This window comes from Mesocricetus auratus, unplaced genomic scaffold, assembly GCF_017639785.1.
Source record: "Mesocricetus auratus isolate SY011 unplaced genomic scaffold, BCM_Maur_2.0 Super-Scaffold_100007, whole genome shotgun sequence".
Lineage (NCBI taxonomy): Eukaryota > Metazoa > Chordata > Mammalia > Rodentia > Cricetidae > Mesocricetus > Mesocricetus auratus.
In genome coordinates, this window is record NW_024429191.1 from 79,199,841 (window position 1) to 79,224,728 (window position 24,888).

Below are 24,888 nucleotides of genomic sequence, written 5' to 3' on the forward strand. Positions count from 1 at the left end.
TGAAGTTGTCAGCCACCCAAGTCCCCACCCTAAAGAGTTCAGATTTTGACCGTGCTTGAGTACAAACCCAGCTGGTGGCAGACACGTCATCACCCGCTTTAGTTCAGGCATGTGACTTCTCCTGCCTGGATCTCTGGGACTGGAGAACTCACCCAGAAGTTCTTTTATTCTTTTACTTTTTCAATTCAGCTGGATCTGGCTTAGTGGAGGGGTGGAGAAGCTACTATCTCAATACCGAAGACCTACTACTTTGAATTATTAAAAATTGTAAGAATGTCTAAGAGAACAGAAAAGGAGGCTCCCTCTGCTACCCATGGGAGCTTGAAGTATCTCCTAAACTTTTAAGAACTTGGTTCAGGCTAAACAAGGATTGTTGCGCCGCGTGGTAGCGGCGCACGCCTTTAATCCCAGCACTCGGGAGGCAGAGGCAGGCGGATCTCTGTGAGTTCGAGGCCAGCCTGGTCTACAAGAGCTAGTTCCAGGACAGCCTCCAAAGCCACAGAGAAACCCTGTCTCGAAAAAACCAAAAAAAAAATAAATAAATAAAAAATAAAATAAAATAAAAGAGACTCAGAATTGGTGGCGTCCTCTGAGCGATCCAACTCTCCGTGTTCGTACGCCCTGCTGGCTCTTTCCAGCAACTATGTCTGACAAACCCGATATGGCTGAGATCGAGAAATTCGATCAGTTGAAATTGAAGAAGGCAGAAACGCAAGAGAAAAAATCCTCTGCCCTCAAAGAAACGATTGAACAAGAGAAGCAAACTGGCGAATCGTAATGAGGTGAGCGCCGCCAATATGCACTGTACATTCCACAAGCAATGCCTTCTTGTTTTACTTCTTTTAGCTGTTTTAACTTTGTAAGATGCAAAGAGGTTGAATCAAGTTTAAAAGACTGCTGCCCCTTTCACATCAAAGAATCAGAACTACTGACCAGGAAGGCCTCCCCTGCCTCTCCCACCCATCTGTTGGTCTGGCTAGCAGGGAAGGAAAACAATTTGCACGTTGGTGAAAGAAAAAGCTGGGTGGGAGGTGGAGAAAATATAGAGGAAAATTCAAGATGGTCCAATGATGGTGGAAGTCGTTCTGTGTATATGTTTGTCTGATTGGTATAAATAAAACACTGTTGGCCAATAGGGAAGCAAGATAGGTGGGACTAGGAGTCAAGGAGAATTCTGGGAAATGTAGTCAAGAGTGGAGAATGATCCCGGGAGGAAAGGGTGCAAGTCTGGCGACCTCGGAAGAGATAAGTCCTTATAAAAATATATATTTGTAGTCATGGGTTAATAGTTAAGATGGAACTAGTCAATGAGAAGCCCTGGACATTGGAGGACAGCAGTGTAACTAATAGAGTCTCTGTGTGTTATTTGGGGCTGACATGGCACTGGGACCGACCAGGCTGGTGGGAAGAACGCTCATTACAGTCCAAGGTGTCCTGCAGGATGTAAAATGCAGTTTGATCAGAGTGCCATTTTTTTTTGTTCAAATGATTTTAATTATTGGAATGCATAATTTTTAAATATGCAAACCTGAAAAAAAAGACTGTCAGAACAAAAAGCACATTCAAGAGCACGTGTGGGGCTGGAGAGATGGCTCAGAGGTTAAGAGCACTGGTTGCTCTCCCAAAGGTCCTGAGTTCAATTCCCAGCAACCACATGGTGGCTCACAACCATCTATGATGAGATCTGGTGCCCCTTTCTCACATAAAGTTGTATATGCAGATAGAGTACTCATATACATAAAATAAATAAATCCTTTAAAAAAAAAAGAGCACGTGTGAGGGGAGGGATAAAGCGAAAAGAGAAACAAAGAGAGAAAACTGCTTCATCGTCATTACGGTAGTCATATATACTGTAATAGACCATCATTTTTGTGAGGTTTGAAGTGTCTTTAAAGTTGGTTAAGGGACAGAAATCAGATCCCAGGGTGGTTCCTGAGTAGGAGCTGGGCATCTGAGAGGATTCCAATTGATAAGGTAAAAGTCTAGGTCTATGAAACCCAGTAGGAGAGCTTTGCTGGAAACAGAGTTCAGCCTTTTTGAAAATCCCGGGAAACCTCAGGGAGGAAAGAATACGGCTTTTCTTAGGGTCATACATACTCAAGCTTCCAACCTGATTAGTTGCTGCTTTAAATTTAAAAAGATCTTTGTTTTACCGGGCGGTGGTGGCGCACGCCTTTAATCCCAGCACTCGGGAAGCAGAGGCAGGCGGATCTCTGTGAGTTCGAGGCCAGCCTGGTCTACAGAGCGAGTTCCAGGACAGCCTCCAAAGCTACAGAGAAACCCTGTCTCGAAAAACAAAACAAAAAACAAACAAGCAAAAAAAAAAACAACAAAAACAAAAAAATAAGGGGTGGGTGATGACTGAGACAGACAGCCGTAGGGAAAAGGTTAGTGACCTGGGAACCTCACTTGGTTTGTGGCCTATGCGCATACACTTCTCATAATCCACCCAACGTTCCAAGATCCTCGTGTTCACATACTATGCATACACACCTTGGCATCCAAGACTCCTGCCTAAATCAGGCTGCATGCACACTTCACTCTGAACAACTGAATAAACTTCTCCTCCCCTTAATGACCATCAAGCCATAGATTCTATTCAGTCACACACCAGCTACAGGAATGGAGCATGGAGCGGCCCTCTAGCTTAAGCTCATTTTGCATGTGTGATGGTTTGAATGGAAATGGCCGTCAGAGACTAATCAGGAGTGGCACTATTAGGAGGTGTGGCCTTGTTGGAGTAGGAAGTGTGTCATGGGGGGGCAGGTTTTGAGGTGTCAGATGATTAAACCAGCCCCAGTGTCTCTCTTCCTGCTGCCTTTGGATCTGCATGTAGAACTCTCAGCTACTTCTCCAGCACCATGTATGCCTGCCTGCCACCCTACTTCCCGAAATGACGACAGTGGACTAAATCCTCAAACTGTAAGCCAGCACCAATTAAATGTTTTCCTTTATGAGAGTTGCCATGGTCTGGGCTCTGAGCTAGACACTGCCTGGCTCTAGGGAAACCTCGAGGTGGGGTTTCAGTGGAAGGGATTGAACATGCTCCATTATCATTCTGTGAGTCCCTCCTCCTCCCAAAATGTCAGCTCATTTTATAATGCAGCATGTGTCAGTGGTGTCTCCTTCATGACAGGACACAAGGAAATGCGTGTTCAGGACAATCAGTGGGGATTGTGCGGAGGAAGGGAAGACAAAGCCTGGGGTCAAAATCCCACGTCATTCCACAAGCCTCAAGAAACACCAGCTCAGAGGGTCTCCAGCCTCCCCAAAACTGACTTCAAATGGTAAGAAGCAGCCACTCCTCACAGTGTTAGTTAAGAGCTCACACAAGCTTTAGCACTCCCAGCTGAGACTCTTCGACGGCACTGTTTGATTTGGGCCAGGGGTGTGGCATCTGAAGGCTTCAGGTAGGCTGCAGGGTCCATCTGCAAGGTGTTTCAGGCCCCCACAGGCTGGCAGGAGATGCTGGCTGTTTTGAGGACCCCTTAGTCCCTGACCATGTGAATCTTCCCCCCCATGCTACTTGACTGAATGTCATTAAAACATGGCGGTTCAAGAGAGGTGGAGGAAAAAGAAGAAACTCTTTATGGCCTCACACTAGAGGTACAAGAGCATCACTACTGCCTCAGCACAGAACAGTGAAATGCCAGCCAACAAATCCAGACCGCATCCAAGGGTAAGGGATGTTACAGGCCATCCTCTGAAAACGGAAATTCCAGAGATGCTGGGACCGCATTGACAAATCGTCTGCTGACAGGGAGAGCAACCTTTCTCTGCTGCTCCACTGAGTTCAGTCCTTCCACACCAGCTTCTGCTAACCTTCTACAGACAGCCACAGGGAGTGGGCGGGGCCTCACAAGCCCCACCCCCTAGGAGCTGGTAACTGCTTCTAAAACCACAGGGAAAGCACAAGGACTCAAGTGTCCCTCTCCCTAGGAACTGTTAACTGCCTGTAAATCCTCAGGGAGGGGGAGTCCTTGTGGGCGTCTCCCCAGCTCCACGATAGGAAGTTTCCAGAGCTGGTCTTGTGCAGGTCTTCTCAGAGCTGCTGAGAGTTCAAGAGGCAACTGACAAGTCATACCCAGGAAACAGCTTTCCACAAAGCCACGTAGACTCTGTGTGGCTCATTTTTCAAAGCAGGTTTCAGGAACTATTACAATTTTCTAGCCCCAATAAGGACAGAGCCAGTAAGCCCCTCCTTTACACACGGGGTCAGAAACATCAACTGCAGTAAGCGTGCGTCAGAAACATCAACTGCAGTAAGCGTGCACCTGAGCCAGTTGTCCTCCATTCTGAGGGTCCCACATCCAAGGGAAGGGGATGCTAGCACTAGTTTTTGAAATGAGTCACAGAAATTGTGGGCCTATTTTTAAACTACCCGAGTGCAGGGTAAGTACCCTCTTCTCTGCTACTGCACCGATTCTCAGTACTTCTGACACCAACTGGAGAGGGAGGTCCCACACCAGGCAACTTTCCAGTTCTCTGGGGACACCAGCTGAACTTGGCTCTCACTGCAGTTAGTGCCAGACTGCTCAGATAAGGGCTCAGCTCTACCCCAGGCCCCACGAAGATGACAGTCACAGTTCAGGTTGTCACCAGTGCATCCTAACAGCTCAGGGTCGATCACTTGCTAGGATGACTCACAGAGCCCAGGAAAACAGTTCCCTTACCCCTGCTGATCTATTACACAAAGGATCCAGGGTAGCAGTGAAGAGCCAGGGGAGAGGAGCATAGGTGAGGTGGACTGGGAAGGCTCCCCTGCAGTATAGAGTTCGGGGGAGAACATTCCTTCCGTGTGTTGTGTGTGTGTGTGTGTGTGTGTGTGTTCACCCCAGAACTACTCTGACCTCCGTGTTTGGGGACTTATGGATCATACAAGCCTGTCTCATCTTTTTTTTAAAATAAAGTTTTTAAAAAATAAATATTTATTTATTACATAGTATTCTGTCTGCATATATGCCTGCAGGCCAGAAGAGGGCACCAGATCTCACTACAGATGGTTGTGAACCACCATGTGGTTGCTGGGAATTGAACTCAGGACTTCTGGAAGAACAAGTAGTGTTCTTAAAGCCTGAACCATCTCTCCAGCTCCCTGTCTCATCTCTTATAAAAGGTTTACAAACTTTACCTCCTTCCTGAATTCTTTCTCTCCAGGTGGCACTGTTAGAAGATGCCACACTTACTTTCCAATCCTGCCCATCCTCAATATCTCCAGTCAATACTAACTCCCCATCTCATTCCTGCATTGAAACCCTGGACGAACTATTGCCTGTCCTTCACACATACAGGAAGTCAGACTACCTCAGGCCACCTATACCTTTTTACATGAGGGGACCCCACCCATGCTACTAACCAGCAGGCTGAACTAATAGCTCTCATCCGTGCCTTCCAATTAGCATAGGGGCAATCCCTAAATGTTTACACAGACTCCAGATATGCTTTTCACATCCCCCTGTTCCATGCTGCTATCTGGAAAGAGCTTACTACAAAAGGAGGATCCATAACTAACTCAGGTCAAATTATGAGCATTCTAAAGGCCTCCCACCTACCCAAAGCTATAGGGATTAGTCACTGCTGTTCTCATCAGACAGCTCCGTTATCTCTAAGGGAAACAGCCAGGCTGCTGAAGCAACCCTCTGAGACCCAGACTCACCTCACCCACCACAGGGAGTTCATACACTACAACCCTCATACTCACAGTCGCCTCCTGACACTCGACAAATTCTGCCTACACGGGCTCTTTCACAGGTGGCCTCTGGAGTTGCACATCACCATGGCAGAGGAGGCATCAGGTGACAGACACCTCTTTGCCCCCTTATGGATCTCACACAAGCACACATTACCAGCAGCACCGCTAGCCAGGGAATCATGAAGTGCGTGGTTCCTGGGTGTCCAGACCTGCACAGAATGACGTGACAATTTCCAGTGGAGTGGCTACTCTATACCACACCTCAATATCCAGATGTGATGGAAAAACCACACCTGCACTTGACCCTGGTGCCTGCCCTGCTTTTGGTACATGAATGGATGTTCAAGGCTCTTGAAGAGTAGGGAGGACCACAAGGAGGTACCTGGTGGAGGCCTACCTGTCAGAGGCCCAGTGTCATCTAGCCAGCTAACAGGTAAGGTAACGACTGCTGAAAACCCTTGGAACTGATCCTTAATTCATTCTCTCCGTAATGAGGGGCAGATGACCGGCAGGCCACGGAAAGCATAGCCCTTTTCCAAACCACTGTGGGTGCGGGGAGTGTCTGTCTGTAAAGAAGTGCCACTTTGGGGCCTTGTGCATGTTAGGATGCTGGGCAAGAACTCCCCCTCCTGCACCGCTCTTTTGCTTGAAAACCACTGGGCTACTTATTTAAGCCTTGGCAGCCCCCCTTCCCATCCTCATGCCTCCCCTCCAAAATCAACCTCCAAGACAGAGAGATGTACTTTAGCAAGCCTTGCACACTCATTTATATACTGCCAAGGTACCTACCACAGGTTAGGCAGGCGGCAAAGGCTCTCTGGCTTCTTCCAAGATGGAGGTCACCAGGGAGAGGAGCTGGTGAGGGGCAGGACAGAGCAGTTCGAGGAAGACTGTGTCTAGTTAAGTCTGAGAGGTAGGTTGGGCTTCCCAACACGGGTGACATTGCTCAGATGGACATCCACCTTGCAGCTCAGGGCCTCTTACCAGGTCCTGCAAGCTCTGGCTCCTAATGTCTTGGTGGGATGAAGGTCTGTCATCTTGAGACCTGGAGGATAGGAGAGAGGGGAACACACCCTAGTCCCCAACCCCTGGGCTCGGGGGTGGAACTTGAAGCCTACAGCAGAGGTGGAAAGAGGAGAAAGTGGAGGCTTTCTGTTAAACGGTTGCATTGAAGGAGGGTTTGGTGCCACTCTGTGGAGAGTTCGGGTCTCTGCAGGCGAAGGAAATTAACATTTGCATGTGTGCATGCTATGACAGCTTCAGAGGAAGGCAGTATCCCCGGGAAGATACAGCAGTAAGGCAGACCCTGGGGCCAGCCAGAGGGCTCCATACACCAAGGCTCAGCCAGGGAGTTCAGTCCCAGGGAACTACATGGTAAAAGAAGAAAAACAACTCCTAGAAATTGTCCCTTGCCCTCCACATGCACGCGGTGGCATGTTCCCTTCCAACACACACACACACACACACACACACACACACACACACACACACACACACACACACGCACACACACGCGCGCACACACACACACACACACACACAGATTTCATTTTAAGGGCTTACTTTGGCAGTACATGTAGTAAAATTGGAATAATACAGAGATTAACACGACCCTGTACAAGGATGACATATATATATGTATACATATTTATATAACTATATATGTATATACATGTCTATAACTATATATACACATATCTGTAAGTATATATGTATATTCATGCATTTATACATATCAATAATTATACACATATATAATTTAACTGTGAAAACACCAAGCAGGGAGCCTCATACATGGGCTAAAGAATTTTCTCTGGCCTTTTTGTTGTTCTTGGGGTAAGGGGTTGAGATAGGGTCTCAACACTGTAGCCCAGGCTGGCCTTGAACTCACTTAGATCCTCCTGCCTCAACTCTGTAAATGATGGACTTTAGTTCTAAAATATTAATTTTTTGAGACAGGGTCTCATGTAGCTCAGGTTACTACCACTGCTACTATGTATCTAAGAAAGACCTTGACATTTGTGACCCTACTGTTTTAACCTCATGAGTGCTAGGATTACAGGGCCGCAATCATGCCTCAGTGCTGGGACGGAACCCTAGGGTTCCTGAGCTGGGCAATCACTGCCAACTGAGCTACATCCTGGACTTCTTTTTCTTATTGTATTTGTAGGGTAAGAATATGACAGAGGGGGCAGTGCACACACAGAGTCAGAGCACAGCTTTGCAGTGTGGATTCTAGCCTTCAGTCTTTATGTGGAGTCCATGTATCAAACTCAGACCTGCAGCAGCAGCAGCAGCAGCAAGCGCCTTTATCCCTGGAACCATCTGGGTGCCCTGCCCTGGACTTCTTCACCACATTATTCCATGGGAATTCAATAAGCTTTCTTAACCAACTGTGTGTTGGTTCTTTCTTTCAGTGTGAACTTATATGACCTAATAAAAGGAATGGGCTAGCCCCAACTAGGTGGAACAAACCATTCTGAAATGTAGGGGTTAGCACAAGAGTCCTTGATGGTCTGCAGCTGGCTGTTAGAGACGCCACCATGCTGGCTGCGTTCCAACTCCTTGAAGCCCAGTTCCACCCCCAAGAGAGGCTCCTCTGTGGAAGCAGGGACCAGTGCAGCATCAGGAAGCCTCTGCAAGCACACGCCCACTTTATTCTTCATGTCACAGGCCAACGCAAGGCACTGGGGGAAGCCCAATGCCAGGAAACAGGAGAGGATAATCCAGTCATGACGTGACTGGATACTGGGAAGGTCTGGAAACTCGTGTGTGAAGAGTCCTGGTTTGGAGACTGCATAACCTGGCTCATTCCTCTGGTGTTTACCATAGTGACAGTGCCTTCTGGACTGAGTCCTCTATGGGATCAGAAACCCTGACAGAGCAGGAACCCTATCTCCTTCCTCTTCACGCCCCTTCCCTTCCCCCAGTGCTTAGCACCAAGCCTTGCCTCACGAATGACTCTGCAATATTCCCCAGTGTATTTCAGTCTGATCCTTCATGTGACTCATGAAATACAGACCAGTCTACTGGAGGTTATCACCTTCCGTTCAACACTTCCCCCATAAACTGGAAAGAGACGGTGCCCTTTGGAGCTGAGGTCTGTGCCCAGAAATGTCTGACACCAAATCCTGAATCTATTGCCTTCCACCAGAAATTCCAGAAGAAAGGGCTAAAGAACAAACCCGGTTAACGACATTTCCACCTCCATTTGAAGTTGGATTCCCAAACCTAGCACTCAGGAGGATCGGGATCGGGAGTTTGAGATCAGCCTGGGCTGCATTTCGGGTTTAAGAACATCTGGAGCTACACAGTGGGACCCCCTGAAATATTCTCATCACCTGAAATGTCCTAATGACCCATCAGCAGTCTTCCACTCCTTTCAAGGCTCCTTGGGGCACCTCTCCGGCAAAAGCAAAGCTGGTACCTACCAGAGGTTCAGCTGCAACTGCTACCTTCCTAGGAGACATTTTAAAGGGAAACCAGTGAAGGAGGACTATGATGATCCCCAAAGTGGGCCATTGCTACCAGGCTCAGGTCACAGGGATGGAAAGGGTAGCCTAGGGCAGTGACTTGTGGCAGTTACTTCCTAATCTCCACAAAGGGTTATTCAATGTCCAGCTATTTCAGGGTTAGGCTGATAGAGGGCAGGGACGGTGAGTGTGTCATAAGGTATTTTGATCGTATATATGTGGATGGTTTTAGATCTTGTTGTTGAAAACTGATGGCCCCTGGCCTCCAGGCCTTTGGTAGTGGGTTTTTTTAAATGAGGGAGAGACAAGAAAAACCCACTTCTAAGTAGTGTAGGGATTGGGAAGTAAGGCCAGACCAATAGAGTGTGTATCAGATGAAACAAAGAATCATGTTTCTTGTTTGGTTTTGTTTTTTTGAAGACAGGTTTCTCTGTATTGCCCTGGCTGACCTGAAACTCACTCTGTAAACCAGATTGGCCTCAGACTTACAGAGATCCGACTGCCTCTGCCTCCCAAGTGCTGGAATTTAAGGCATGACCCACCACTGATTGGGTCAAAATAATAGTTCATGTGTCTTTAATTTGTAATTTTCCTTCTGAGCCATCAACTGTGCCACCAAATATGATCAACTGTGCCACCAAATACGGGGCTCATCAGACTCAATCAGTCTACAGCTGTGGAGGAGGGTTCATTCCTGTTGAGAGAATAATAGACCTAATAACCCCAAAATGGGACGAGGGCACCCCAGAAGCAGACATTGTGCCCTTGAGAGGCTGAAGCGCAGGGTGAGTTGAAGCCAAAGCTCAGGCCAGTAGAGATTGGGTTTGGGGTGGCTGAGTAAAAGCATTTGTTGGGCAAGCCTGGCCTAAGTTCCAGCCCCACATAAAGATGGGAAGAGAGAGAAAACTATCTAAAATCATCTATAGACCTACACACACACACACACATAAACAAAATGAGTAAATTGGGGTATGGAGAGGCCTATTATCCAGCTACTCTGTTTTAATTATTGAAAATGATTTTTAAATTTAAATATACTTTGATCATATTCTCCCCCTCCCCCAACTCATTCCAGATCCTATCCCCTCCCAACTTTAAGTTCTTTCTCAAAACAAAAACCAAAACCCAATGCTATAATAATACCAAGAAAACAAAACAACCCCCCTCAAAAAAAAAACCACTATAACCAAATAAAAGCAAACAAAAAACTGTGGAGTCCATTACATGTTGGCCACCTACTCCTGAACCCGAGGCCTGCCCTGGAGTGGTTGATAAACCTAGTGTCACTCCAGTGTCACTCCATTGGAGAAAACTGATTTCCCTCTCCCAGCTGGCATAAATGACAGTTCAGTTGTCACCTTAACCCCAGTGACTAAGTTTTCATTCACTTTTTAAAATTTATTTTTATTTTTATGTGCATTGGTGTGAAGGTGTCAGATCCCAGGAACTGGAGTTACAGACAGTTGTGAGCTGCCATGTGGGCTCTCTTGAAGACTTGTCAGTGCTCTTAACTGCAGAGCCATCTCTCCAGCCACTCATTCAATTTTTAAACACAACAAAATAAAATATAGGAAGATAAAGCAAAAATTATCACACTGAAGTTGGATAGGATAAATGAACAGAAGGAAAAGAGTCAAACAGAAGGCACAAGAATCAGAAACCCACTCGTTTGCACACTCAGAAATCCCATAAAAACATAAATTGGAGGCCATAATATAAACACAGAGGACCTGGTGTAGACCCATGCTCACAGTTGCTAAGGAAGATGAGAATCAATATACCTTAAAATCCAGTTATACCCAAAGGGACGCTTTATCCTACCGCAAAGACACTTGCTCAAGCATGTTCATTGATGCTCTAGTCATAATAGCCAGAAATCGGAAACCACCTAGATGTCCCCCAGGAGAAGAATAGATAAAGAAAATGTGGGGGGGGGGGTGCGGGAGAAGGTGAGGGAGAGGGAACTGGGATTGACATGTAAAACAAGCTATTTAAAATTAAAATAATAAAAAAAGAATAAAGTGGCAGTCACCTTAATAAAAAAATGACAGGAGGCTCAATATTAGGGTAGTTGGAAAGTGTTCAGAAGATGAAAGCTGATGTTAGGGGTTGCAGAATCTATAACTATTTAAAAGTTCCAAGACAGCCCAGCAGGAAAAAAAAAAAGAAAGAAAAAAAGAAAATGTGGCCGGGCGTTGGTGGCGCACGCCTTTAATCCCAGCACTCGGGAGGCAGAGGCAGGCGGATTTCTGTGAGTTCGAGGCCAGCCTGGTCTACAGAGCGAGTTCCAGGACAGCCTCCAAAGCCACAGAGAAACCCTGTCTCGAAAAACCAAAAAGAAAAAAGAAAAAAAAAAAAAAAGAAAATGTGGTACATTTACACAATGGAGTATTACTCGGCCATTTAAAAACAATGACAACATGAAATTTATAGGCAAGTGGAATTAGAAAAAAATCATCCTGAGTGAGGTACCCCAGACCCAGAAAGACAAATATGGTATGTATTCAGTTATTTGTGGATATTGGATGTTAAGTTAATGATAACCAAGCTACAATTCATAAAACCACAGAGGGTAGGTACAGAGTAAGGGTCTAGAGGAAACAGATTTTGTTAGGAAAAGGTTATGGATGGATGAAGGAACAGAAGAATCAAGTGGGGAGGAGAGAGGGAGCTAGGGGAGAGAATACATCTGGAGAAACAGGTAAGACTAAGAAGCATTTGAGGGGTAGTATGGAAACCTAATACAGGAGAAACTTCCTAAAATATATACATATATGAAGGCAACCTAAATGAAATCTTCAAGTAATGCTGGAGACAGAGTCCCACCTGGCTATTTCTTGTCACCAAATGAAGCATCCAGTACAGAGAGTGAGTTATATCTAATTGAGTTTTTGGCCAAAGGGAACCATGGGAATCCTCAAACAACCCAGGATGTTGTCAAGACCATTATGTAGCTCTCCACAAACTTACAGCAAGATCCCATTGCTGAAGACAACACCTACACAGCTCACTGAACCTGGAGATGTCAAGCTGGTGCCTACTTAGAGCCTTCACCCCTAAGGTCTAGCATCTTTCATACAGGAAGGTACTTTGCACATTACCGAATGTGAAACCAAACACCAAGCCAGCCACAAACCTTTTGATCTACAACGATGTGTGCAAGACATGCAAGAGCAATGGTGGTGAAAGCTTGTGGGAGCAGCCGATACCTGATTTGACTTTGGCTTCGTGAGATGGAACCTGACATGCTTGGGGTGACCAAGATAGCCCAGCGACCTAGTTACCCAACTAATACTGGCCTTTAAAACAAATGTAGTGATAGCCCGGCGGTGGTGATGCAAGCCTTTAACCCCAGCACTCGGGAGGCAGAGGCAGGCAGATCTCAGTGAGTTCGAGACCAGCCTGGTCTATAAAGTGAGTTCCAAGACAGGCTCCAAAAACAATACAGAGAAACCTTGTCTCAAAACAAAATGTAGTGATAAAATGACTCCTAATGACATTCTGCTATACTCATATAGATCAGTGCCTTGTTCAGCCATCGTCAGAGAAACTTCCTCCTGCACCAGACGAGAGCAAACATAGAGATCCACAGCCAGAGCCAAAGGCCTTGGAACATGCAACCCTAAATGGGATGGCTCCATCAAATTCCTCCCCTGGGAGCTCAGGGAACCGCACTGAAGACAGAGAAAGAGTATAAGAGCCAGAGGGGATGGAGGACACCAGGAAAACACGGCCCTCTAAATTACCACGAGCAAAGCTCATATGAACTAAGAGACTGAAGCATGTTTACTATACACTCCGAAGGATTCTCTTTAACAGTCCCCACCTCTGTGGCCCCGCACTTAGGCCCCAGGTTCCTTCTGGGCAAAGTCTGCCAGGGTACAGTCCCTACACCGCCTGCCCTGCCCTTATAAGCCGCCAGTTTTCTTCGGAAACCATTCGGAAAGACAGGTGTCATTTTCTGTAATGGAATAAAAGTAATTAAATGGTGACAAGCAGAAAAACATGTCCTCTGGGCTTCAAGCCTCAAGGCGCTGACCACAAGTAAATTAACACATCCAAGGGAGCGCTCAGGGAGATCACGTGGTATAAGACAAGTCAAAACAACTGTTTCCTGGCTCCAGAAAACCAGACCGTAGGGTTCCACTTGGGTCCAGGATCTGCTCCCTCCAGTACTAAAGCCCTTGGGGAGGCACCGGGTTAGTAGTGCCACAAGGGCGCATCTTCGTCTGAAGGAAACGAAACGACAGTCCCAAAGTCGCACAGATGGGGTTGAGGGTCAGGTCTGACATTGATCTGCTGAAGGCAGGCGGCTCGAACGTTCCTAGGGGCCCAGCCTCTCTGCGTTACCCAGAACCCAGGGGTCGGGAGCCGCAGGACCGCTCACCTGCACCGAGAACCCCCCCACTCCACAAAGCCCTGGCAGGGAAAAAAAAAAAAAAGCTGCCGGCCCCGCCCCTCGACTTCTCCAGGCCTCGCGATTGGCTTCGCGGTCCGGAGGCGGGGTCGGAGCGACGAGCCAACGTGATGGCGTCAGACGCCTCGCGCCGCTTCCTGTTGTCAGTGCTTCAGGAGCCGCAGCTTCTGCTGCAAAGTGTGGGGTCGCCTCGCCCGGGGCGCAGCCACCAGCTCCCGTTCCCTATGGTGAGTCTGGGTCTGGATGTGAAGGGAACCGAGGGCGGCGGGCCGTGACGCGAGCCGGCGGTGAGCCTGCAGCCTCGCGGCCACTCGAGACCTCTGGATGCCTTAAGACTTGGGGTGGGAACCTCGGCCCTCCGCAGCCCGGGCCTGCTCCCACCGCAGACAGCCAGCGGCCACCCGGTCTCACCCCTCGTCTCCATCGCAGCCGACCTCAGACCTCAGCACTCAGCCGGGTCCCCTTGCCACCGGCCTGGCCTTGCGTAAGTGTAGCCTCACTCGTTGACTCCTCTTTAGCCCGGTTGCAATCCGATCCGAATCACATCCTTTCGTCGCCTCTTACCTCAACATCACGCTCATCCCTCAACTGGTCTGAACCTTCCCTCGACCCTCCTTTCTGGCTCAGATTTCCCATCGCAGCCTGTCATACCCCGGCTCAGCCCCGCGAGGTCTGCTCACTCATCCCGAACATCCTACGTCTGTCTCTCCCGTTGATCCACTACTACTAAAGTGGTCTCCTGTTAACCTTTCCCCTTCCTTAGTAACTGTCATCTCGGCTTTATCGCAAGTCTTGTGCGTATCTTGTCTTTACTGGCTCTTACCCTAATGTCCTAGCTGATCACAGAGGTAATTTCTCCCTGGCATTATCCCGAGGACATTATGTCGCCTAAATCTTTTCTAAACTATCCCCAACTCTGCTGCCTCAGTTCCTAGCGCCTTTCCCCAGTCCCTTTGTTATTGTAGAATTAATATGTACTTATTCTTTGAGAATTTCGTACATGCATGTAATGTACTTTGATCATATTAACCCTCCCATTCATCCCTGTTAGTTTTTGTTTTTGTTTTGTTTTGTTTTTTTGGGTTGGTTGGTTTTTTTGAGACAGTGCCCCTCTCTTTAACCTTAGCCGTCTTGGAACTCAATATAATGGATCAGGTTGGCCTCAAACTCCTGGAAATCCACCTGCCTCTGCCTTCCAAGTGTTGGGTTTAAAGGTGTGGGCTACTACTCCTGGATATAGTTTGTTTTTTGTTTCTTTGGTTTGTGCAGTAGGGGGTAGGTGTGGGTGTTTGAGTTTTGTTGTTGTTGTTTGTTTGTTTGTTTTTGTTCTTGTTTGTTTTGAGACAAGGTTCCTCTAAATAGCCAAAGCTAGTCCTCCTTGCCTCCACCTCCCAAGCGCTGGGATTGCAGGCATGAGCCACCATGTCTGGCTTCCAGGAATTACTGTTAAGTAGATCTAATTGACCTTTGTTGTTTCCTTCCTTGATCCAGCTGTCTTTCATTTTGGGAACTTAGGAGACAGCTCCCTACCTGCCATACCTGCTACTCTTTCAACAGCCATGTCTGCTCCTTTCAGAGCCCAGCAGACTAAACAGCTGAATTGGTGTCTGTAAGGACTCAGTTGGTAAATGAGTATAGTGCTTACTCCCTCGATTCTTGAGTGGGAGGTGTTTTCCCTGGTGTCTGGCCTCCTGGGCATGTCTTCGCAGATGGCTTTTCTGGCATTCACATTAAATCATTTGTGTCTGCTGTTGTAATGTTGGGTGTCATTCAAATACCTGGAAGGTGAGAGATGGCCACCCACCCAGCTCATTCATCCTGGGGCAGTGGAAACCTTTTTGGCTGGTGTTCTGGCAGTAGAGAGCCTCAGGGAGCACTGTGGAGTTGGTTATGATCACAGAGCCCTGCCCCTGTGTCCTAGCTCCTGTGAGGAGCCATCCCCCCAGGCTTCCTTTCTGTAGAGCTGAATGCAGACCTTTCCTGTTATTGAACCCAGGGACATGATGGCCTTCAGAAGCGTGCTGCAAATCATGAAGAGTATAGACGAAATGGGTCCTGGGTAGGCTGAAGGACTAAGTGGGTGCCTGTGAAATCACTTCTCTTTTTGTAGATCCTGGGTCATTTAGTCTTAGCCGCTGGGTTTGTAGGAACATGTAAGGGTGAGTTGCCTGTTAGTAGTTGAGGTAGATGGGTGTCTTTAAGGTTCTATGCTATATGCTTATAGCTCCCTGGGGGCTTGTGGTGTATATTTCCTCCAAGTTCTGATGGGCTTGCTTTAGGAGGGTCAGTTATCTATGATGGCAGCCCCTCCCCCTTCCAGCCCCCTCTCCCAGCACTGGCGTTTGAATCTAGGATCTTGTACATATATTTCCAGCCCTATTAGCAATTGTAAGGGCCCCAAGAGACGATCACAGCTACAGTGGTCTCTTTCTTTGAAGGCTGAATGTAATTCTGTCTTTAATATCCTCTCATGATGATGCAACCTTCAGAAAGACTTTTGGCTTATTGACCAAATAGTGTATTGGAGGAAATTCCCCAGTAACCCTACCATGTCAAAGCGGTATGCCTCAACTTCCCACAGTCTGTCAAACAGAGGTACCAGGTCTGTATGCCTCACCTTTATTAAGTCATTCAAGAGTGGGGTTTATTGTTTTTTTTTTCCCCTTTGATTTTTTGAATACCACTATGTGTATTGTCCTAGGTACTAGATACGCATTGATGATGGAGCTGAAAAGATAGTTCAGTGATTAAGAGTACTGACTGCTCTTCCACCTGGGTTCAATTCCCAGTACCCACATGGAAGCTCACAACTGTTTGTAACTCCAGGATCCAGCACCCTCACACACAGACATACATATAGGCAAAACACCAATAAAATAAAAGTAAATTAATTTTAAAAAAGGAAATACAGTGATGAATGAGTTGTTCAAAGTTCTTGTTTTCATTCATTCAGAATATATACATCATTAGGATCCTACAGCGAAGTTATATACAATGATACCCACTTGTAAGTAACCCTAGGTACTCAGGAGCTTTCCCAATGAGTTTAAGACCTTCCTGGGCTACATATTGAGTACAAGGTCAGTTTATGCTACATAGCAAAACCTTTTCTCAAAAATAAAAACGTAAGTGCTGGGATATAGCTTAGTGGTAGAGTATTTGTGGAAATAAAAAGCTCAGAAAAATATAAAAGCTGGGAATAGTTGGCCAGGCCTTGTAATCTCTGCTTTGGAGGAGGAGAAAGTGGGAAGTTTGCTTTAAGTTGAGGCTAGCCTGAGCTACACAATGAGGTCCTGTCTGGGAAAAAAAACAAAAAACAAAAAACAAAAACCAACCAAACAAACAACAAACAAAGCAAAACAAAAAAACAGAACAAAACCCTAAGAGGGTAGAGGGAGGAATCCTGTACTGTATGGAACAAGAACATGGGAGAGGTGGGTGGTGTCGTGGTGTTGGATGAAAGGCGAGTTGGACAGAAAATGTGTCTGGCAGGAACAGACGTGCTCACCCACACAGTGCTCTGTCTAGTCTCTCACCTCCAGCAGTGCTTCATTTAAGCTGTTGCTTCAGAGGCTTGCTCTCTTTACCCACCCTATCCTACCCGTTCAGGACACTTTTTAGAGACTCAGCTTTCTTCAGAGGGAAGGACATGCTGTTTACTCACTCAGCATTCACATGCCTGAGAGGTCAGCTGCTGAATCAGGAGATATCTTTGTCGTTCTTTTCCAACTGAAATAGTATGACTCATCAACGGGTCTAGCAGCTGGATGGCACAAGTGTGGGGCTGTTCAGCACAGCCAGGTGTGCGATCAGGCAGTAGAAAGAGGCTGTGCAGTGGCTGAGGAGCCTCCAAGGAGAAGCCCTTGCCGCTGACTGATGGATGTAGTGTTTTGAGAGCAGTAGGCCATGTTATCCATTCTTTCGATTCTCATCTAAGCCATTTTTCTCTTTTCTTCCTCAAAGTGTAGATGAAGTAAGGTGACCATTAACTATACTAGCCAGAACTGGGACAAATCCTTCCTGTGTTGAACATTTAAGAAAGGACAGTTCTAAAATTTGGGTGTCATGGAGAAGACCTGGACTCAGCTGGTTGGGGCTGTTAATCTGTCTGGTAAGACAGTGTCTTACTACCTTTAGTTTGTATTTGATACAATGGAGCTTCTGTGTTCTTTTGACCCAAGGCAGCTTGAACTGGAAAAAGGACTAAGGAAACCTGAGATTTATGTTTCTTACCTGCTTCTACTGAACCTCTAAAGTAGAGACAACCATTTCTTACATGACTGTTCTAAGAATTAAGCAAAGTTGGAGAATGAGATCAGAGAAGTTTTGTTCATCCTGGAAAACCATGGGTTGGTGAATCAACGCCTGGGGTAGAGACAGAGTTAGTACAATTTGGGTCTTCCTCTCCCCTGCTAACCTCTCCCCAGTAATGTCAGAGGCCCTCAGTATTGTTGCCCAAGTCTGCTCCTTACTCCTTCTGCATGGGTGTCCTGAAAGCCACACTTCTCTTCAGGCTTGTTCTTGGTATCAGTGAAGAGCAGCTGAGGAGAGGACATGACATCAGTCCTCTTTGAGGCCCGAGCCACCAGGTAGACAATGAATCACTGAGCGAATGCATTCCTGTCTCCCTGAAGCAGTGCGGTTTAGACACGAGTAACCAGTGTTTTAGCTTCTTTCAAGGAAGGGTAAAGGTATAGGGTGTGGTGGTGCATATCTTTAATTCCAGCACTGGGGAGGCAGAGGCACGAGGATCTCTGCATTTGAAGAGATCCAGGTCTGCAGGACGTCCAGAACTACTTGACTCAGATGGGTGGGGCAGGGTTTGTTGGGGGTGGGGTAAAAGGTGTTCTGAATGACAATCTAACGCTGAGTTTTTAACTAATCTTCTGAGTTGTGGAATGGTTGCTTTGGGCTCCTAAGCTAGCGTCTCCTTGTGGTTTTTCTGACAGTTTCATGCAACACTTACTTTTCTCTGCTTGGGACCTGTGTACTCTTTCTTAGCTTCAGTTTATTTTGGTTTAGTTTAGTTCAGGTTTTGTTTTGTTTTAATTAATTGATTTTATGTGTATTTGTGTGTGCCTGAGTATATGTATGTGTACCATATGCTGTGGCAGTGGCACTCCCAAAACTGGAGTGACAGCTGCTATAAACCACCATGTACATGCTGGGAATCAAATCCCCGACTTCTGCAAGAGTAAGTGCCCTTATTTGCTGAGCTATCTATCGCTCCAGCCCCTAGTTAGGTTTTTTGAGATGGAAGTCTCTGTAGCCAGGCAGGCCTGGAACTTCCTGCAGGGCTGAGGGTGGTCCTGAACTCAGCAGTCCTCTTGCTTCAGCCTCCTCTCCTGAGTTCTGAGATGACAAGAATGAGCCGACCATACTGGGATTTGTGTTTTGTTTTAGCATGGTTTTGGTTTTATAGGGCAGGTTGTCATGATGATACTGAACTCCTGATTCTTTCACCTCTACTTCCAAATGCTGAGATCACATGGCCTGGGGTGCCTTTTGTGTGTTTGTTTTTAAAAGCTACTATTGGGTTCTAGTCCTTATTAATAGTGCCCCCACCGTGAGTACACTATTACTTTCAGCTAATTAGTTCCAGAGTTTTTATTGACTTAGGCCATTATTTACATAATTGTTGAAGTCTAAACCCTAGGGTCCCACTCACCCCGGCTGAGAGAAGAGCAACTGGAATTTGAGGGCTGTGTCTAGAGCAGCAGGGCTGAGAATGAGAGAGGCGTGGGCCCTGAAGTGTGGGGGCTTGGAGCCTCAGCAGCTAGATCTTGCCTTCTGGGCTGCCCAAGGGTATTGTGGAAGGAACTCAACCTCCAGGACAGGCATATTATGAGGAGTGACTGTTTGATCACAGCACATATCTCCTCTACCATCCTAGAAACCAGAATTTGTAGCTGGCTTTCTGAAGCCTTGAGAATGCCCAGGGAGGTGGAGCAGAGCCTTTGTAGCCAGAGCCAATAACCCTTCCTGGTGGCCTGTCTCCATGAGGACATGCTTCTCCACATACCTGCCTCCCTGGACAAGGCCTGTCTTAAGAGGTCCACCCTGGCTCCTGGCTCCTGGGTGCTTTTATTACTGCCATCACGGGAAGACAGAGATTGGCTTGGTCCCATCATTGAGGACCACCTGTTTCTGTCCTTCCTGGGCCTAAACTCCACTTTTGTCTTGTAAGCCTTGCCTGCCAGACTGGCCTTAGTGTTCCTTGGGTCTGAAGTGCACTCTTCCCAGCCCCACACAAGGTCTAGCTCTGAGGTTGGCATTTACTTATGAGTCTGGGGTTTCCTCTGAGCTGGGTTTGGCATTGCTCTGAGTGGTGAAGCCACTGCTGTGTAAATTTATTCCTAGACTTGCTTCAGCTTCCTTGTCCTCCTTCCTCTATCAAGAAGAAATAATGAAATGGCATTCATAGGGTGATCATAAGAGTCATGTAAACAAGGCAGTCTGTTAACATCCCTTGCTCCTGTTAACATCTTTGTGCCCTAATTAAGCAAGACAGTATAAACATTTGTGTTCTGTTGGGTTCCCTAGAGACTTGTTTGCATATGAATGTGCCTAACCTAGCCAGAGAGCTCAGACTTGGGCCAAGGGAAGAAGGCACCTGGCCCTTGGAATCTTCAACTGTGGATAGATATTACATTGTGGGCATTCTTCAATTACAGATTTGTGGCTACATCCACTGGAATTACAGAAACTCTTTATACCCAAACACATCATGTTCAGACTATGCACCTGAGAGGTAAAATCCTATGCTCCCTTGATCCTGCCTAGCTAGGAGCAAATTGTAGTGTCAGAACCCATTTTAGCCTGTGGCACCCAGGCTAAAGCTTTGCAGCCCAGTGCAGAAGCAGAAGTGTGAAGAGAGTGCTAACTCCTGCAGCTGCTGCATGTGTGCTTGAGACCCTGAACTGGGTCAGGAGTTGAGTACAAGACCAACTTGAATGTGAATTGTGAGGCCCAGCACCTGGTCCCCACCAGTTCTTAGGATCTTCAGTGAAAGCCCCTTCTTCATGTCCTGGCAGACTTTCTGAAGTTTTCACAATCACAGCCCCTTCTGTCTGAGAATTTTTGCATAACCCATTGATAGTTGTATAAGGTAGACAAATCACACACATATAATAATAAACCATAAATAAATCTATTTAAAAGTATCTTTGGTCTGTCTCGTAAAAACAAAAACAAAAAAAAATGTCTTTGGTGCTGGGTGTTGGTGGCACACACCTTTAATCCCAGCACTCAAGAGGCAGAGGCGGGCGGATCTCTGTGAGTTCGAGGCCAGCCTGGTCTACAGAGCAAGTTCCAGAGCAGCCTCCAAAACAACACAGAGAAACCCTGTCTCAAAAAAAAAAATGTCTTTGGTATATATACAGTTATACTGTTTATTGAAGATGAAAGCAAAAGTTGCATACTGGTAAAATGGCTGAACTTGTTTATCAACTCAATTAGGCTATACTAACTTGATACTTACGTGCTAAAAAATATTCAAAGTCTTTGTTTTCATAACTAAAACTTTGTACTGTAAATACTGCAAGTTGTCTCAAATATGAGCTGAGAGCTGGATGCAGTGTTGCACACCTTTAATCCCAGGGCCCAGGAAGCCGAGGCAAGATCTCTGTAAATTCTAGGCCATAGAGTAAGTAAGACAGCTAGAGCTATATAGCTGTTTAAAGGGGGGGAAAAAGAGATTGGCTCAAATCTGAGCTGAGGTTGTCCAGGCATTGCTCATTGATGATGTATGATGAATTACTGTGTAGTGCAAAACATGTGTTGCATGTTCAAAACAGCAGTTGAAGTCATGTGATGCAACTCTCGTGAACTGTGTCAGAAATACTTTTTTTGAAGTAATTTTTAGTTGTGCATGCAGAAACCTTTTTCTGTTGGTAAGTAGTTTTTTGTAACTCCCACATTGAATGGGGCTTTGACCCACGGTTGAAGCTTTGCAAATTCCTATCTCATAGGCCCTGGTTTCCTGCATGGGTTTTGGTGCAAAGAGCTCTTGCCTCCCATTTGTGATGCATGGGTCTCACCCCTCCCAAGAACTAAGCCTGTTTCCTTCCTTAAAATCCAGTCTCAGTTTTTCCTTTGTGTTGCTCAAAAGTCTTTCATTTGCAATTTGAGTGATCTGGCCTGACCGCCTGCTGCCGGCTGGGAGGGGACTGCTAGTGTGGGGGTAAATTGGGAGCATGCTCACCTAGCCTCCTTCTGTCCTTGCAGGTGTCATGTGAGCCTCCTTAAGAGCTGCTGCGGGAGTGGAAATGCTCTCGGTGGAGAATGGGCTGGACCCCCGGGCTGCCATCCAGGTGTGTGGGCAAAGCAGGGTAAAGGGTGGGAAGGGCTGCACAGGGCACCGCTCCGGCCGTTTCCCTCACAGTTCTCCTTTTAGACAGGGTCTCATGTGCTAGCCTAGAATGGCCTTGAACTCACTTCATAGCAAAGAATAAACTCTTGATTCCCCTTCCTCAACCGCCAAGGTGCTAGAATTTCTGGCATGTATCACCATACCCAACTTTTATCTACTTTTCTTATTTTGAAATAAATAAATATGTCCAGAGAGAGGCTTCAGGTGGAGAAAAATCACAACAAAAGCAGGCTTCCAGGAGCTCCTGACCTTTTTAGATCAGAGAGAGAGAGAGAGAGAGAGAGAGAGAGAGAGAGAGAGAGAGAGAGAGAATCTGTGTGTAAGTATATGTATCTGTGTGCCTGTATTTTGTGCTATGGCATGGGTGTGGTGGTCAGAGGAAAACCTATGGAAGTCTGTTCTCTCTTTCCATCATGTTGGTTTTGAGGACTGAATCAGGTCAGGCTTGACACCAAGTACCTTTACCCACTGAGCCTTCTTGCCAATCTCCCACACCCTCTTTTGAGATGGGGTCTCTCACTGAACCTGGAGCTTGCTGATTTTGTTAGACTGCCTGAGCAGCAGGTCCTTGGAATTCTCCTGTCTCTTCCTCCCCAGGGCTGAGATCGCAGATGTCACCATGCCCAGTTTTTTATGTAGGTGCTGGGGATCCCCACTCAGGTTCTTATGGTTGTGCAACATGCACTTTACAGTCTACTCAAGCCCTTGCTTCTGTCTGAAGCAACTGCTCTCACCAGTTGTTTCAGTGGTGGGGTAAATTGGCAGCATATATATCATTGAACATGTACTATTTTCTAGGAGTTTTTCAAGCAAAGATGTAGCCAGTTTAGCAGACCCCTCCAACAACGCCTTTTCCTGTGCTTGTCCCCAGATTGCTTAGGCACTCTGGACTGGCTGTCTTGTGTTCTTGGAAAGGTAGGAAGTCAGATAGCTTTGGGGCTCAGTGGAACCCTGTGGTGGCTTTTTTGGAGAATCCTTTCCTGCCAGTACTGCTCCCAGCTACCAGAATATCAACAAGGAGCTACAGCCCTCAGAGAGCTGCCTTCCTTCTCCTGGCCACTAGAGGGTCAGCTCTACTCATTTCCCTTCTGGCTTCCAGCTAGACCTTTGCTAGTTATTCCTGTCCCACCCTGGGCCCTCTGGAGCTGGAGCAGAGCCCTGGTCTCCTAGCAAGGGCTGCGCAGACCCAACCCTTGAGGTGTATGTCTGGTTACCTGCATTCCCTGACACAGCACCTGCTAGGCACTCAGGTGGAAATATATTTAAAATAACATTTAAGGTTCAACTCTGGCTGGGTGTTGGTGGCACACGCCTTTAATCCCAGCACTCGGGAGGCAGAGGCAGGCGGATCTCTGTGAGTTCGAGGCCAGCATGGTCTACAAGAGCTAATTCCAGGACAGCCTCCAAAGCCACAGAGAAACCCTGTCTCAAAAAATCAAAAAAAAAAAAAATTCAACTCTGAAGATGGTAAAGAAGTCACACCAAGGATTCCGGGAAGTGGGGTCATATGATACTTTATTAGAGAGAGACAGGTCACTTACATGAGAAGCCGAGAACTGAGGTCAGCACTCTGCTCGTCTTTGACCTCCATTGCAGCTCTGAGAGAGAGAGAGAGAGAGAGAGAGAGAGAGAGAGAGAGAGACAGAGAGAGACAGAGAGAGACAGAGAGAGAGACAGAGAGAGACAGAGACAGAGAGAGACAGAGACAGAGACAGAGACAGAGAGACAGAGAGAGAGAGAGAGACAGAGAGAGAGAGTGTGAGAGAGAGTGAGAGAGAGAGAGCGCCCCTTCCTCCTTCCCTTTATCTCTCCTACCCCACGCACCTGTGACCACGCCCAAATGGGTGTGATCAGTGCTGCGGGGACATGAGATCTCTACCTACACAACTCCAAGATTAAATCTTTGCTTCAAAGGACGCTATTCATAAAGTGTTGAGGGAGAGATAAAAAGATACGCTATTCATAAAGTGTTGAGGGAGAGATGAAAAGATACTGTCCACAGAAAAAGAGAAGGTATTATCTCTGATAAAGGTCTAGTATCCAAAATATATAGAAAACTACTTCAACTCAGCAATTATAAGATAATCTGGGGGCTGGGAGATGGCTCTTCAGTAGTGTGTGCTGGCATGAAGCCCTGGGTTTAGATCTCCAGAACCCATGTAAAAGCCAGTCCTGGTAGCCTATGTCTGTAATCCCAGTTAGGGGGAGGGTAAGGGCTGACAAATCCTCAGAGTTCATTGGCCAGGTAGCCCATGAATTGATGAACTCAGGTTCAGTAAGAGACCTTGTCTATAAGAATAATGTATAGAATGAGTAAGACACTCAACATTGACCTCTTGCCTCCACATACGTGTGCGCTCACCTACACACTCTGACACATATAAGCACACACACCACACATAAAAACAAGTTATACAGTGGACAAAATATTTCTCCAAAAAATATACCGATGATCAATAAGCACACAAAGTAAAGCTTATCACTGCTAGACCAGGGAAGTTAAGGGAAAACCGTAAGGTGCTGCTTCACACCATTAGGGTGGCTGTGCTCAGAAAGACATAGCAAGTGCTAGCAAACATGAAAACGTTGGGCCTCTCTAGTCCCTGTTAATGTAAATAGTGGTTACTTTGGCAAACAACTTAGTGTTTCATAGAAAACTTAAAGACAACTTTTAGGGGATGAAATACAGGATCCCACAAATGCAGGCATAGGGAGCATAGGTTTTGTGTGATTTAACTATTCTTTGACTTTTCAGGCAGGTTTTACTATGTAATTTAGGCTGACCTCCAACTCACATAAAAGTCCTCAGCTTTTAAGTGTCAGGACTGCATGTCTGTGCCATCATGACAGCTCTATGGCTGATCAGCTCTAGACCTGGAAGCATGTCTGTTACAAATGTGAAGACACAAGCACTAGGACCAGCACTGGAGTCAGA

General features: G+C 46.6%; 2 protein-coding genes and 1 pseudogene across 5 annotated transcripts in view; all 3 read left to right on the forward strand.

The window, feature by feature from the left end:
- Nucleotides 1-640: 640 nt before the first annotated feature.
- On the forward strand, nt 641-778 carry LOC121141187 (thymosin beta-4-like). The gene has a single exon (XM_040748031.1). It carries the CDS (start codon nt 644-646, stop codon nt 776-778), a length of 135 nt encoding a protein of 44 aa, XP_040603965.1. The 5' UTR covers nt 641-643.
- A 6,473-nt stretch (nt 779-7,251) lies between these two features.
- On the forward strand, nt 7,252-7,344 carry LOC121141625 (annotated as a pseudogene).
- A 6,337-nt stretch (nt 7,345-13,681) lies between these two features.
- Plekhm1 (pleckstrin homology and RUN domain containing M1) overlaps nt 13,682-24,888 on the forward strand; it is a 49,623-nt gene continuing 38,416 nt past the window's right edge. The window contains exons 1-3 of one of the 4 annotated variants that reach the window (XM_021227190.2): nt 13,707-14,066; nt 20,257-20,333; nt 21,809-21,894. In XM_021227190.2, the coding sequence (XP_021082849.2) occupies nt 21,850-21,894 (45 nt within the window). In that variant the 5' untranslated portion in view covers nt 13,707-14,066; nt 20,257-20,333; nt 21,809-21,849. Of the gene's footprint in view, nt 14,067-20,256; nt 20,334-21,808; nt 21,895-24,888 lie in introns of all 4 variants that reach the window. The other 3 variants (XM_013113351.3, XM_021227193.2, XM_005070129.4) reach the window with 3 other exon arrangements.